Source organism: Phalaenopsis equestris, unplaced genomic scaffold (genome assembly GCF_001263595.1).
Source record: "Phalaenopsis equestris unplaced genomic scaffold, ASM126359v1 Scaffold000761, whole genome shotgun sequence".
NCBI lineage: Eukaryota > Viridiplantae > Streptophyta > Magnoliopsida > Asparagales > Orchidaceae > Phalaenopsis > Phalaenopsis equestris.
Window position 1 is genome coordinate 3,506,921 of NW_018165201.1, and position 15,869 is coordinate 3,522,789.

Sequence of the window (15,869 nt, forward strand, 5' to 3'; positions counted from 1 at the left end):
TATATATATATATATGATGGCGATTTCCGTTGTGATTGATTCTGTCGCTTGAAGGATTCCTCATCCACTTCCGCTCACTTTTCTGCTTCGTTGGCTCGCGTCCTTCGATGCCAACAGCTCGTTTGCGTCTCTCAATTTCGATGAAAACACGTTCACGTTTGCTCGATGAGTCCAGTCGTTTGCTTCGATTTCGACGACGACGTTCAGCCGCACCCTTCTGCGTAGTTTCCCTGCCCGACGCCTTCGGTTCGGGTCTGCTTCTTTCTATTCTTCGCCGACAGCAGTTCTTTTGAGATTTTCTAACAGGTGGATTTCCTACTCTCATGGCGCTTCCATTTTCTTCGTTTGAACCTGTCAAAGCCTCCTTTGCCCACGTGGTGGGTAAACGATTGTTTTTCCCATAAGTTATAAGGATTGTCGTGATGGTACAGGTGACTGCCCCTTGTTAAGAATGCAAGTAGGAAAAGTGAGAAAACAAAATTTTTTTTCTCTGAGTTAGAAAGAAATTCAAATTCGCTCTCATTTAAAAATTTCAGTGGTGACACCCGCCGATGGAAGTTATCAAAAAAGTTTTGATGACTTCAAATTAGCAGGAAAGCGAAAAGTGAGGCTCATAGATAAGAGACATGTGTTGATCCAATTAACTGTGACTGAAGACTATACAAATTTTCTCCAAAAAATATCTTACCATTGCAGACAAGTCAATGAAGTTACTCAAGTGGTCTATCAATTTTGACCCTAATCATGAATCTCCTACTGTACCGGTCTGGTTTAGTCTACCTGGCCTCAAGCTTCACTTTTTTCATCATCAGGTTCTTTACTCTATTTGGGCAATACTTGGGGATCCTATGGAGCTAGATCTACCCACTTTCAACCTAGCCAGACATTCTGTAGCCAGAATATTTGTATAAAAAGATATTACTTCACCTGATGTTACTGAAGTATGGCTGGGCACAATTCATAATGAATATTGACAACAAATCGTCATGGAACACATACCTCCATATTGTAGCCACTGTAAGATGTTTGGGCATATCCCTGATAAATGCCACAAGCTCCATCCTAATTTAAAATCTAAGGTTCAAGCGGATAAGAATGTGTCTAACCCCACTGCTCCGGATATTTTAGTTCCACATGAGGAGGATATTGTCAGATAGGAGGTGTCTGTTGCCCTTATGGTCTCACTCTAACACTGCTGTTACTGTTATTGCGATTGATGTGATGCTGACATCTTCAAACCCCATAGAAAACAATACTGAAGAACTTTCACCTACAAAGAATAGTGTTCAAATTGATATTCAGGAGAACCTGGAAGGAAGAAGAAGAATGAAGATCTACTCGAGCTCAGGAGTCTTATGGACGATACTTTGGTTACTTCGGGTAATGGTACGCACCTTACCAATTTGTTAGCTGGATCCCTTTCGAGAACTAGAGGCAACGACATAACTAAATTGGGATGACCCTTAGCACCCTGGTGGTTTTGGGTTTTTTTTTTAATTTTTATATGTACCCATTTTGACCTTTTTGTGTGTGTTGTACCATGTGAGGTGTCTATTTTTGGGCCCACTCATACAACCTATTTGTATCTTTTCTCTTTAAATATTTCTTTGGGTTTTATATATATATATATATATATATATATATAATTTTTTTTTGATAAAACATTACTCAACTACTTTACCATACAAAAGATAATTTCACCATGTGGATCACCACATGAACATTCGTTGATAACATAATAGAAACAATGTGCAATATATGTCCTAACACAAAAAAAAAAAAGTTATTATTTTCATTTATTGTGCCTTGCCACGAAAATAACACAAAAAAAATGCATTATGTTATGCTGTGTTATAACATACTATTTGGAGCCATTGATATTTATGTGTTAGAAGTACAAAACGACAAGACCAAAAGCATCACTTTTCCATTGCATGATGGTTCTCAGTTCTGATTAAAGTTACAGCTCCTCATTTCCTTCGGTTGATTGTTTGGAACTTGAAGTTTTTCCATTGACAGCCATGAGTTCAGTATCAAAGATAAGTGTGGCACCTCCTGGGATCTTTGGAAGAGAACCTTGGGCTCCATAACCGAGCTTCGCAGGTATCTTCAGCTTCCTTTTCTCACCGATGCACATTCCCAGAAGGCCCTGGTCCCATCCTTTGATCTCTTGTCCCTTTCCAAGCTCAAACTCAATTGGCTCACCTCTTTCATAGCTGGAGTCAAACATGTTACCGTTAATAAGCATCCCACGATAATGCACTTTAACCATATTACCTTTGTGAGATTGAATGCTACAAACCTCTGGCTTGTACTTGACATCGATCTGCAGATCTACAACATCGCTTGATTTCTTAGCAGAAACAATTATAAGTACAGCGGCGATGAATGTGATGAAAATAAGAACCCTATCCATCTCCCGCTCTTAGCCCTCCCTTGGATCTACTGAGGGCTGCTGCCCGTAGAGAAAAAGGCTCTGACCGCATATATATATATATATATCTATGTGTGTATGGCAAAACGTGGCGCTGATATTCTCGCTGCTCGGCAGAAGGATTGGATCGCATTGCTTGACGCACAAGTAAGCGATTTCAATAATGCTTTGAATGATCTGTGGAACGAACATGAACACGCATTGCGGAACTGAAGTTGTAGATACGAATGCTTTGGTCGAAGCTTGACATGAACATTGAAGCCGTTAAAACCAAGTTCTTCCCCCCTGGCATCTATCAAACAATGACTGCTTCGGAATTTAATGGTGCTTGTTGGGCCGATCATGTTTCCGACACTCATGCTGCCGGCGGAGATCCACCGGTGTTCTTTGAGGCCACTCTGCTTGAAGCAGTCTTGTATAATGCCGAAGTTGCCCGTCAACGCCACATACTCCAGTTCTTACAGGGAAAGGTTATAAGACAGCATTACGTAAGTATGCAAATCAGAAGATTAGGCTGTTTGATAAAGCGAAGGAGAAGCGTGCGGCAAACAGCTCTGGAGACCTCGTGGAAATAGTGGGTGCTGAGTTACCCGGGGGAGCTGCTGAAGCGAATCCCAATGGGGAACGTCTTCCCCAAAACCCAAAACATCTCCGGGAAGCTGAATCAAATCTGGCAACTGGGGCACAAGCCATGGACGTTTATCTTCACTGAGGGCCCACCGTTACACACGTACCATTTTCATTCGCTACCGCATGTAGAGCACATCACTTTCTGGCCGCGGCTTTGGAGATGGACAAGCGGGGCATCCCCATGGCTCGAAGTAAATGGAAGTCCGACAATGCTAATCATGGCTGTTTAGCGGGTATGCGTCTATTAGCTGATGCTAGTGTGGACCAGGTCGACGATTTTGAGTAATCCATTACACCATTAATGCGGCATGTGAGGTTCAGATTTTGCCTATTTGTGAACCGCTGTTTGTTTGAAATTTAAATTCTTTGTCGATTAAGCTAAGAGTTGACCTTTTTCTGTGGAAGTAAAATAGGGGCTTGGTCGTGTAATTATCTTGTTTTTATGTGGTCTGTTTGTTAATGCGTTCGCGAAGGTTGCGACATGGAAATATATATATATATATATATATATATATATATATTTATTTATTTATTTATCTGTGTGTGTGAAAATTGAAGTTTAGCTATTAGATATGTAAATACTTTGGAACTGAGTGGTATATATGCACATCTCCCTACTTCATAATCAATGGGCGTTGTTGGCTAAGCTTTTTAATTGAATCTTCTTGTTTAACTGTGAAAACAGATAATGGAGGTGGAATGGATCCAGAGTCCATACGGCGCTGTATGAGTTTTGGATTTTCAAATAAAAAATCAGATTCATTGATTGGACATTGTATGGGCATTCCACTTTTCACATTGCGTTTTCTCTGTTTTATCATTATTTTTTCAATAATCGGTAAAGGTACTGTTTCCAACTCAAGACGGAAATGGCTTTAAAACCAGTACTATGAGGCTAGGGGCAGATGTAATTGTTTTTAGTCGTTGCAGCAGAGAAGGGTAATGTTGTAAATATTTCTTTTTCTCCACTGTTCTGTTTACTTTGAGCTTTCATTTTGGTGCTTTAAAATTGTTTCTTCCATGTTATTGAAGATTATAGTTGCACGCCTAATACCAACTTCATTGACTTGGTATCTTGCTTTTGTTTTTATATTTCTATTTTTTGTTTTGTCTTGTTCTGTTTTTATTTTGATTTGAACCAAAACCTGTTTGGCTCTTTGATTAAAGTTTAATTATTTTTAAAAATATTCAATACACCTAAAAGTTTTTTTGAATGTTTTCAAAATTAATAATTTATTTTTTTTAGAAATAGAACATAAAAAGATGTAAAAAATAAACTAAAAATAAACATATTTTAGAAAACAAAAAACGAAAGCAAAAACAAAGACAAAAATGATAAAATTGATGCCAAACAAGCCCAAAGTGATTTTTTTTGTGTTGGCTTTGGCTTATACACATCACTAACATCATGGCTTATGAGTGTTATCTATCTATAGTTTTTTTTGGCCTTTCTATTTATCTCTTTTTTATTGCACGTTTTGGTGTTTTGAAAAAAAAAAAGAAAAAATTGTTGATTCAAAATTCTATACTATCTTACAACTTCTACACTGAACTTCAGATTATCAGTCTATTGGAGAGATAAAAATACGAGGAAAATGCAAAAATGATCCTCTGACTTTTTGTCAATGGTCTAAAAGTGTCATTTTAGTTCTTGGACTCTTTTAAAGAGAGCTAAAATAGTCTTCTTTGGGAACTACTTCTGTCTATATTCAAAGAGCCTAAGGATTAATTTGATACATATATGGACTCTAATACTAAAATTGTCATACCCCAATTCACCCCTCTTTTATGGGTCAACCAAGGTGCGTTAGAGACGAACAATTTGGTCAGACTAAATTCTTATCTCAAATTCACCAACCTATAGCTCTGTATAAATCAATTCATATTTGATCCCATTCTTACTTCTTCTAAATCCAACACGCTTCCGTCATTCCTTTCATCCAATGACCATGCTCTAAAATCAGTTTTTGTCACACCCCAACTTTACAACCCATCGTTGATTTTGTGCTAAATCATCTATGAAAGCTTTCAAATCACTTTCGATGCTTCCGATATAATGTTTGCTCCTTCGACGGCTACTGGAAACAAAAAATGCACAAAATTTAAGGCAACCATTGAAATAGAAATGTGAGGAAGGAAGTGAAAGTCTCAAATGATGAGAGAGAGGGATTCGTTCCATTTTGAGACTTCCATTTCCTTCATGTTTCCGTTTCGACGTTTACCTCGAATTTTGTGTATTTTTCGTTTCTAGTAGCCATCGGAGGCGCCAAAATTATATTGAAAGCGTCGGAAGTGATTTAAAAGCTTTCGTACGGATTTAGCACGAAATCGGTGAGGAGCTGTAAAGGTAGGGTTTGATAAAAATGCCCTCATGTCTGGGGACTATTTTGAGACTTTACATTCAGTTTTCTTATAGTGCAACTCAATGCAAATTTAAGGCCTGCTCAGTTTGATTTCCCATGAATTTCTAATTAGACATTTAGAACTGATTTTTTTTTCCCGAAAGTAGAAATGGAGTATATTGTTTAAGACTAAACGTCCCTACTGTTAGTCAATTTAGCTAAAATAAAGTTTGTTGTCTCAAGGGTATTGAGGCAGCTTCTCTGTCGAATCATACATGTGCTTTTCCTATTAAAAATCTTACGTTGCCTGTCTTTTGCTTTTCCTGGGCTTTCTGTAACTGATATTTTAGCATGATAATTTCCATCATTTTCATTCTACCTTCTCCCCTGTTGGAATAGCAATCATGAATTATCAATTGGAATGTGCTCATCAGGTCAATTACTCGAAGTGTTGGGATTCTTTCGTATACTTTTCTGAGGCAAACAGGCTGTGATGATGTTCTAGTGCCAATGGTATAGATTTCGAAAAAACTAATTTCATTTATTGTCTTATTGTTCCCTTGATATTTTTAACCTTTTAGCATTCATTCCTTTCTTTTGACAGTCAAATACTATTCTAGTTTGGATAAATATTCAGGAATTATAAATTTAATTTCATTAATTTTCCTTTTGGTGGCAGGTGGACTACAACTTTGATTCTTCGACTCAAAGATTTGTGAGGATGATTAGTCACAGTGAGAAACAGTTTGGTGATAACTTGTCTGCTCTTTTGAGATGGTCTCCTTTCTCGAAAGAAGAAAACTTGTTAAATCAAGTATGCTATGGCTAAGAATTGAACTTGCCTTAATTGTTCATGAGAAATCATGTGAAAAAACTTGCGTGCTTTAAAATTAGGTTTATTTCATAAAAGTGTCAAAATAGTCCCCTGACTATTTAGTGGAGTCATTTTAATCCTAGAATTTATAAAGTGAAAAATTTGTCCCTGGACTGTATTTTAACATATATTCAAAGAGTCTTGGATTAAATTGACATTTTTAAAAACTCGGGGACTTAAATGATCCCTTGCAAATAATTAAAAGATTTTTTTTACACTTTTCTCTATTTCATAATCTTTTATTCAGCTACGATGGCTTTTGCGTTGAAAAAATAGCTGTTAATATCAAATAGTTTATGTTTTCTGTTCCTCTAACCTTCTTTCCTTTGCGAGAGTTTCACTCTCTTAAAACTTTAATTTGGAAGGAATTTCACTTTGTGTATGATATTTCCATATTCATCTCAAGTTATCTGCAGTTTTTAGAGTTTGATTTTTTCTTTTTTTTTTGAGTCTGTGGAACAGTTTGACCATATTGAAGGTAACGGGACAAGAATTATTGTTTTCAATCTGTGGCTAAACGATAATGGAGATCCTGAGCTTGATTTTGACACCAATGAGAAGGTAAGATGACATTGCTGCTTTGATGAACGTAGCCTTACCCAAGATTTGCTAAGAGACAATTTTTATGACTTGAACCAGTGATCTTCAGGATGCAATGGGTTCCATTAAGGGCATTGACATACATACCACCAAATTTTTATGACTTTATATATCTAACACCTAAATTTTAATTTTTACATTTATACCACACAAATCTTTGATATCACTTAAAAATATCATTATTTTAACTTTTAAAAAGTGTTAGATATGTAAATTAGTAAGAATTGAGGGATATACATGTAAAACTTTCTATTTTTAAATATAGTGCTATAGTTTGTGACTCGGGATTAATTTCTTTTACCATAGAGTGATTTTCCGCCAAACCTTTGCTGCTTGCAGGATATTACAATAAGCGGAACGCCTGAAGTGATGCGTAGTTCTTGGTTTGCAAGAGATTTGAATGACAAGCATATAGGAATTCGATTTCATTATTCTCTGCGGGTCAGCCATCTCTTTGTGCTTGTGGAACTTTAATTTTTATTTTAATGATGATACTGCTGATTACAAAATTTGCATTTTTACAGGCATATGCTTCAATCCTCTATTTGCGTTTACCTTCAAATTTTAGCATTTTCTTGCGTGGCCAGCTTGTTGATCCCCATTATATAGCTGAAGATCTCATGTATACACAATGCATCAAATATAAGCCACAAGTTGCCGGCACAATAGAGGTCTGTTATTAATCTCTGAACTTTAACCTTTCAAATCTTTTATGCTGAGAATTTTCATGCTTGAGGTATTTTATAATATAACATTATATAACTATTCACATGCGCTTCAGCTTTTTACAAGTTGTGGTGGTTTCTATAACAAAAATTTTCATTCTTTTTTTCTTTTATTGTCTGTCCAAATAGATTAGAGTGCATTTGGAAAATGCAATTAAGTTAGAAGAAGAATCACCGATAATAATGCTATTCGGTTTCTTAGAATTATTAGGTTAACTAAGGGTTGGGGGCAGTTTTCTCATTAGTTTGATTTTCAGACCGCTCCATGCTTCTGTTTGGCTACTGCTTGTCGTTAAACTTTTTTTTTTTTAGAAATTTAAAAATATGAAAAATAAAAATAATTTTTGAGATTTAATTTAATATAATAAATATGTATAAAAGATATATATAGTTTGAGTTTTGAAAGTAGCATGTTTTAATTTTTTTGAAAAATGAGACCAAATAGATCTCATTCGTCCAATAGTTTGCGTAATCGTGTCTGGCACCCTGAATACTGCACATTCCAAAAGAAAAGTGTAGATTCTGGTAATAGACCCAAGACTGCAAACTAAGAGATTTGTGACATCCATCTGGTCTGCGAACATTTTATATGTGACCAACAAATTCTCCTATTTATTATAAAGATTAAATAGGGTTTATTACATCCCAAGTGACAGGAGTTATTTGATAAAACTCTCGATAATGATCAGTGGTTCTAGTATTCAAGAATTCAAAGTTTTAGGTTTTTACGGTAGGACGTGGAAAAACAAGTGGGAGTGGCTCAAGTTGGAACAATTCTTTCAGGAGTCCAATGGAAGTAAAGGATAGGGGGCATCACAGATTTTGAGGAGGAACCTCAGTGACTTCCCAAACTATCCTACTGTGTGGCTATGTTTTAGAGAGAAGGTTATTTGAATGTTTAATCCTGTTGATTTTATTATTTGGGACTTACACTTACATAATAATTGACTATGCAAATAACCCGTAGAGATAAGAGGTTTTACGTCGTTCTGGACGACAACCTCGGAACCTAAGGCGAGTTAGGACTTACGCTACACAACATGGTTGTGCAGGGGCCTAAAAGAAGGTGAGGAATTACGTCGCGTTAGGCGAGCTACCTCGAAGTCCTATGGGTTACTAGTGAAGAGTTGTTTTGCTGTTGTAGAATGACGACCACCTCCACTTGTAGTCTGCTCCAAATTTCTTGTCGCGCTGCCCACGATGCTGCTCCAAATTCCTTGTCGACGCGGCAATCTTAAAGTCTAAGGTTCAAAAGATTGCACCATGTATGTTTCAATGTTTCAGTTTTATTGTCATTATGGGGGGTTAAAGTTGATTAGGGCGACACCGGTTAGGATCCCACGGTTCCTTAGTTCCGGCAACATTATTTTCTTTTGAATTTGCTTAGTTTAAATGAGTTGTGAAACTCATTTAAATCGGGGAGATCTCATTAGCAACCGTGGGTTACCTCTGTGGGTTACCTCTAACCGTGGGTTACCTCTTCCGAGGGACTCCCGTAAATTCGAAAGAACGTGTTATGTTTTTTTTTTGTTTTGAAAATGCTGTTTAATTTTTGAAAAATCGTTTTATTTTAAAGTGAAATTGTATTCAGTACCTGCATAATGTGTTAGAGCAAGAGTAATTGCAATAAAAAAACAACAACAAATAAAATGTACCTGCGTACATGGCGTATATGTTGCTGTTATTCCTGTTGCATGTGTAACTCACAAAACATAAAATAAATTGCATAGAAAAGAAGAAAAACAGTAAACAGTAGAACAAGTTGTAGCAACAACTAGGAACTCCAAACAGGTGATCCTAAGGTTTTCTACAACTCCCGACTGCAACTAGTGAGCTAGTATGGTGATCCTACGGCCTCCTACGGTTCCGGGAAACAACTAACAAGTGTGTACGGTGATCCTACGACTCCGGACAACAGTTAGGAATCTCAAATAATGCCTGCATGAGCTTTTATGAACCCAAACAACAATGTGCAACACCTATGCGGCTTCCTACGAACCCGAACAGAGATGGGCAACAACTAGATGACTTCCTACGAACCCAAATAGTGGTGGACAGTTCCTAGGTGGCTTCCTACGAACCCAAATAGTGGTGGGCAGCAACTAGATGGCTTCCTACGAACCCAAACGGTGATGAACCCAAACGGTGGTGGACAGCTATTAGGTGCTTCCTATGAACCCAAACAGTGGTGGACAGCTACTAGGTGGATTTTTACGAACCCAAATCGTGGTGGACAGCTTCTAGATGGCTTCCTACGAATCCTAGGTGGTTTCCTACGAACCTAAACGGTGGTGGACAACTGCTAGGTGACTTCCTACGAACATAAACGGTCGTGGACAGCTCCTAGGTGGCTTCCTACGAACCCAAATAGTGGTGGACAACTCCTAGGTGAGGCTTCCTATGAACCCAAATAGTGGCGGACAACTCCTAGGTGGCTTCCTACGAACCCAAACGGTGGTGGACAGCTACTAGGTGGTTTCCTACGAGCCCAAATCGTGGAGGACCGCTGGTGGTGGACAGCTACTAGGTGGCGGCTTCCTACGAACTTAAATCGTGGTGGACAACTCTTAGGTGGTTTCCTACGAACCCAAATACTGGTGGGCAGCTCCTAGGTGGCTTCCTACGAACCCAAATCGTGGTGGACAGCTACTAGGTAGTTTCCTACGACATCGGACAACGGTTAGGAGCATCGGGCAGCACTCAACAGCACTCCTACGATACTGGGCAGCGACTTGGAGCTTTGGGTAGTGGTCCTATAACTTTCTATGACATCAGACAGCGGTTAGGAGCATTGGACAACACCCTATAACATTCCTATGACACTGGGCAACGACTAGAAGCATTGGACAACGATCCTATAGCTTTCTACGACATTGGGCAGCGGCTAGAAGCATTGGACAACACTTATGCAACCGTTTTTCGGCCCAAAAAGCACTAAACAACAACCTAGAACACTTATAATCTTTTAAACAGCACTTTCTAGCACTTTCGGAACTTAAAACAACATTAAACGACATTCTACTGCTCCAAACGGTCAATTACAGCAATAGACAACACATTTAAACCCCAAACCGCAGCTATACGAGCCCGAACAACAGCTAAAATTAGGACATTTACACACATGCCACCCAATTCAGATGTACTCGCATGTCTTACACCTAAAATTTTTTATTTATAATGATAGCGGCTTGGTGCCATGAACTTATGCATGAGAGGATGGATTTCACTTTTAAAAAGAAGAAATAGAGCTATATTTTTTTTTTTTATGAAATTAAAGATTTCAGTGCTATGTAACCATGAAAGTTTAGGTGAGATACGTAAATACAACAAGATTGTGTGTTATGCAAGTAAAAAAAAAAAAAAGACTAGGTGTTAGAAATGTAAACACACAAGAGTTGTGTGGTATGTGTGTAAATCTACCTGCAGTCTCATAAAACAATTAAAACCTCTATTTCTAACACACAAAATATGAAGCTAATGGCCCAAAGCTTAGTGTTTACACCACTCTAAGCAAGAATTAAAATCAACTCCAAAGAGGTTAATGAATTCTAAACATGAAAACTGCACTTTTCATTAAGAAAAGGAGATGCTCTGTGAAACCCAGGATTTAGGTAGTATGCATATGAATATGAAAATTCAGGTTTTAGACATACGAATAAATAAGCCTCCTGTAATATCTATATAAATGTCATGGAAGTTTTAAGAGCAATGTGGCGCCTAGGTATTCCCGTTTTCTTCCAACTACACTTTTAACCCCAAAAAAATAACAAGCATTGACGCATGGAAATTCTCCAAACAACATACCAACAAGCTTGATTTTCTTTATAGAATAGTTCTTTCAGATTCAATAGATGATGAGAATTAAAAAAAAAAAGACTGCAGCAAACATAGAGAAGATACGAACAACGAGCTTCAGAGTAAAACCTTGCTTATTGTGGCTCAGAGCAGGAAAGAGATGTATGGTGATGGGAGAGACGCAACTTGGAGAGAATTGAACCTGGGAGAATTGTCGTGCCGAGGAAAGACGAGCGGGTGGGCTTCAGTCTGACGAGAGAGGGAAGCAGGCGAACGGGCTCGGTGCTGAGGAGAGCGGGATAGGGACTTCAGTGCCGAGGGGAAGAAGCGATAGGGCAGAGGAGCCGAATCGAGTAGCACCTGGTTGTAGGCAAGGAAAAGGCGAGGGCTTCGGCGCTGAGAAATGAGGGAGTTCGATCGAGCACGAGTTTCCGTCGCAGAGAGGAGAAGCGAACGAGAGTTTCGATCGGGAGCTGTGATCGAGTCGCAGAGGAGGAGCGAGATCAAAAGGAGCAGGTGTCGAGCGGAGATCCTCGGCGCAACAAGGAGTCAAGCGAGGTTTCTGTCGAGCGGGAGAGTCTTAAGTCGAATGCGAGCAGGGAGGCAAGGGTCTCTGTCAAGCGGGATCGAGCAGAGGAAACGAACGGGAGAGCCAAATTGCAAGAGCGGGAGTTTGGTGAACGAAGGGAGATGAGCAGGAGCTTGGGAGAGGCAGAGGAGGAAGACTAGCGACAGGGGATCTTCGGTTGAATGAGAGCCAGGGAGCCGAGGCTCTCATGCGCGAGAAAGAAATAGGCCAGCAGAAGAGGACCCGCGCACTACTAAAAAAAGTGTCTCGATATCCGTGTTAGTTGCTCGCGTGTGAAACCATAATGATATGGGTGTCATTCCTAGCTAAAGTTGACGTCCCAGACGCATCTTTGTGGTCCGTTTCGTTATCCGGGGTCGTCCGGACGAGTTCGCAAAATCGTGCGGGATGCGATGCGTGCGCAAACTGCGGCGTTATCGAGCATTCGGGTCGCAAAGGGGTTCCGTAGGGGCTGCTCCTATTAATGTAGGAACTCGACTTGAGTTTCATGTGTCGATCCTAATCAACTCAACGAAATGCCGAGAATTTGGGACCGCCCATGCGAAACTCGAATGAGTGACGAGGTGACTCGAATTTTTTAAATGGTGTGGGTTCCGTACTTGTCCTCTAGGAGGGTCAAACAAGAGAAGCCTAAAGCTAGACCCTAGGCTCTAAGGAGAGAAGTGAAGACCTCATCCGAAAATGAGGTCAGCACTGCTTTATTGCTAATTTTTAGAAATTTCAGTTTTATAAAGCTACTTTTGACTTTTGAGAACCAGATTTGCTAGTGTGGTAGGTAAAAGAAAGCTCTTGGCTCACATTTTTGACAAAGAAAATATTATAATATTGAAAAATGCTTTTTAAAAAGCTACTTTTCCCACATCAATTTTACGACAAACTTGCTCCAATTTGACATTTCAAGTGGCCTGATACCGGAGTGAGCCCAAATCGTGATCGAACGACAAATATTATTGCTGAATTCAAAAGTTACAACGACCCCTCAACACAAAACACATAAACGTTCTTTAGGAGAGAGCAACGGTTTTGGAAGGGCAGGATAATAATTTACCCTAGATAAAAGGAAAAACGTAAAATAGGAAAAAACCTAACACCTATATATTCAAAATTACAATTAATCAATTCCTAATAACTATCTAGAGATAAAATGAAAGACATAAAATAGGAAAAACATGACACCTATATCTCCAAGATTGCAATTAATCAATTCTTAATAACTACCGGAGATAAAAGATATATATATAAAATAAGAAAGAAATAAATAGAAAATAACAAGAAAATAAATAAATTAATTTCTAGTAACTTCTAGCATGATGCAATGGAGAACAAAGATTCATGTAGCCGACCGCACTTAGTGGGATGAAGACTTGTTATTGTTGTGTTGTTGTTTTGTAGTCTTCAATTTTTAAACCATTAATGTCGGCAAGATTGTGGTACCGACAATGCACAAAATGGTAACCAACAAAAGCTAGCTTTAAGTCTTATATAAAATTATTCATAATTTATTAAAAAGGAAATGAAGGATACACGAGTTTAAAAACAAAATAATAAAAGATTTTATTATTTTAACTTTTGCAATTTTATTTCTATGAATGAAATATATTCCAAGTTCAATAATATTAATGACTTAAATTTTCAAATTAAACTACTTTGACAAGATGAATGCATAGATAATAGATGAGTGCGCACCTTTATAGGACATTGTGATTGGTGCTTGCATAAAAAATATAAACCTTTCTTTTGGTGTACCGTCTATTTCAGACTATTTATCCGGACCAAGTTTCAGGCATTTCTTATGAAGATAATGATGGATGGTTCAAGTTAATAGCTTGAAATAGTTCTTGAAGCCATGGCATAGGAATATGCGATGTTTAGTCAGATTAAATATTTTTATTGGAATTGAGATATATTTGCTTTTTTTCTGTTCATTGTCAGCGTGTAAGAATAATCTGGAATGATTTAAAAGCTTTTCTATTACTTCATTTTAGTAATGATTTTCTCTTTGAAAAAATAAAAAGGAAGATTTGTACCACTCAATTCCTATATATTTACATAACTACTAAATTTCAATTTTTGCACACCTTACATATCCATGTATAGGTGTATTTCACCCTTCAAAAATAAAAATCGTGGTATTTTTTAATGTAATATTAAAAATTTGGGTGGTATAAATGTAAAAAAATCAAAATTGATATGTAAATGCATAGGAATTAGGTGTTTTTTATGTAAATGCCCCAAATAAAAAACCATTAGTGGATTTCAGCCACAATAACGCTGCAACATCTAACAAGCTTTTTATGAGAATTATGCTTTACTCGGAATTTTGAGGTGCTCACATTATCGTGACTTGCTTTAATTTTGTCAATTTAGGCTGAGGAAATTGGGACTGTCATTGGATTCTTAAAAGGGGCTCCTCACCTCAACATACATGGATTTAATATATACCATAGATGCCGCCTTATAATGGTAAGCGCTTGAAAATTTAGCTTTATTCTTAACTCTAAAAATTTTAGAATGCTATATGATTTTTTTTCATATGCTCTGTTTCAAAGTTCTTAATGTTTTTCTGCCAGATCTACTCTTTATAGACCTTTGTATAATCAGTTTTAGAGAGTATGTTTATATACTTTTGTCGAGTTATTGTTTTGATTGTTGCTTTTAGTTAGACAATATACCTATGAGAAATTTTAAATTTGCTAATTTTATCTAGGAATTATTGAAATTAGTCATGCATTGGTTTGTCTTCTTAGACTATGATCTATGTACTGAACTCTAGGCTTGAACTGGGTCTTTTGGTCATTATTTTTTAAAACGTGTTTATTTTGTAGTTTTCTTTTAAATCACCTTGCGCATAAAGTCATGCATTTTATGCAGTGAGTATTAGCCTTATGGCTGTTGATTGTAAAAAAATGAAAAAGGAAAAAAGAGGGAGAAATTAAAAAAAAGGAAAATAAGTTATATTAATTAAAATTAAATTAATTAACTGAAACATTTTATTATTCTCGCCTCTTGGAGATATTTGTTCCCTCATTCCCTTTGAGTTACAAGCACACGAAACAAAAACCTTCCCTGATTCACACTCATGGGCATTGTCTCGTTCCATTTCTTCCCCTGTCATTCCAAATCTCCCGTTCTCCTACCTCTCTTGCAATACAGTAGCGATTAGAACAACCCGGGGAAGGAGCGGCGTAATTGCAGTCTACAAAGACCTGAAAACCCTCTCGTCTCCCGAATTCTTCGCGGTAATGTCGCAATTAAAGCAAATTGGAAAGGCAACTGTTGACCTTATTTTTAGTGAGGTCTAGTCTTTCTCTTAGGGTTTAGGATCTAGCCTTAAGAATCTCCCTTTGACTATCCTAGAGCCTTAGAAATGAGACCCGCCTCATTTTAGAAATTCAACCTACTTCTGTACCCTTTTGGAGTTTCGCATGTGTGGTATCGACTTCTAGCGCTTAGAAGGGTGAAACCAACATGAGGGAACCCAAAAGGAGTTTATAAGACCTTTGAGCCTTAGGGCGGTCTTTTGCACAATTCGCACTCCCGCGCGCACAAAATTTGCAATTCGGAGAGTCGACACATCCGATTACTACGATTCACATCGCTTGCACCGTTACCTGTCGAAGACTCGAATAAACTTTTTGAGACGATCGATCGTTGGTCGAAATTTTGTGAAATTTGAATTTTGACGCATTTTTGACTCGATTGTCGACGATGTCGTCCGAGTGACCCCAGATGACAAAACGGACCGCACCGGCGCGTCCGGAATGTCGATTTTGCCTAGGGAGGACACCCATTTTATTACGACACCGCACGTGAATAAATTGTATATAATTTAATATATATATATATATGTATATATATATATATATATATATTAATTTGT

The 15,869-nt window shown here is 37.8% G+C and overlaps 2 protein-coding genes across 2 annotated transcripts in view; one reads left to right on the forward strand and one right to left on the reverse strand.

The window, feature by feature from the left end:
• LOC110031002 (protein MICRORCHIDIA 6-like) overlaps positions 1-15,869 on the forward strand; it is a 61,590-nt gene that overhangs the window by 19,757 nt on the left and 25,964 nt on the right. The window contains exons 6-13 of the mRNA XM_020734018.1: positions 3,750-3,839; positions 3,928-4,003; positions 5,841-5,919; positions 6,086-6,220; positions 6,731-6,841; positions 7,220-7,321; positions 7,405-7,551; positions 14,357-14,452. Of these exons, the coding sequence (XP_020589677.1) occupies positions 3,750-3,839; positions 3,928-4,003; positions 5,841-5,919; positions 6,086-6,220; positions 6,731-6,841; positions 7,220-7,321; positions 7,405-7,551; positions 14,357-14,452 (836 nt within the window). The remainder of the gene's footprint in view (positions 1-3,749; positions 3,840-3,927; positions 4,004-5,840; positions 5,920-6,085; positions 6,221-6,730; positions 6,842-7,219; positions 7,322-7,404; positions 7,552-14,356; positions 14,453-15,869) is intronic.
• LOC110031005 (FK506-binding protein 2-like) lies at positions 1,850-2,431 on the reverse strand. The gene has a single exon (XM_020734022.1). It carries the CDS (start codon positions 2,414-2,416, stop codon positions 1,961-1,963), a length of 456 nt encoding a protein of 151 aa, XP_020589681.1. The 5' UTR covers positions 2,417-2,431; the 3' UTR covers positions 1,850-1,960.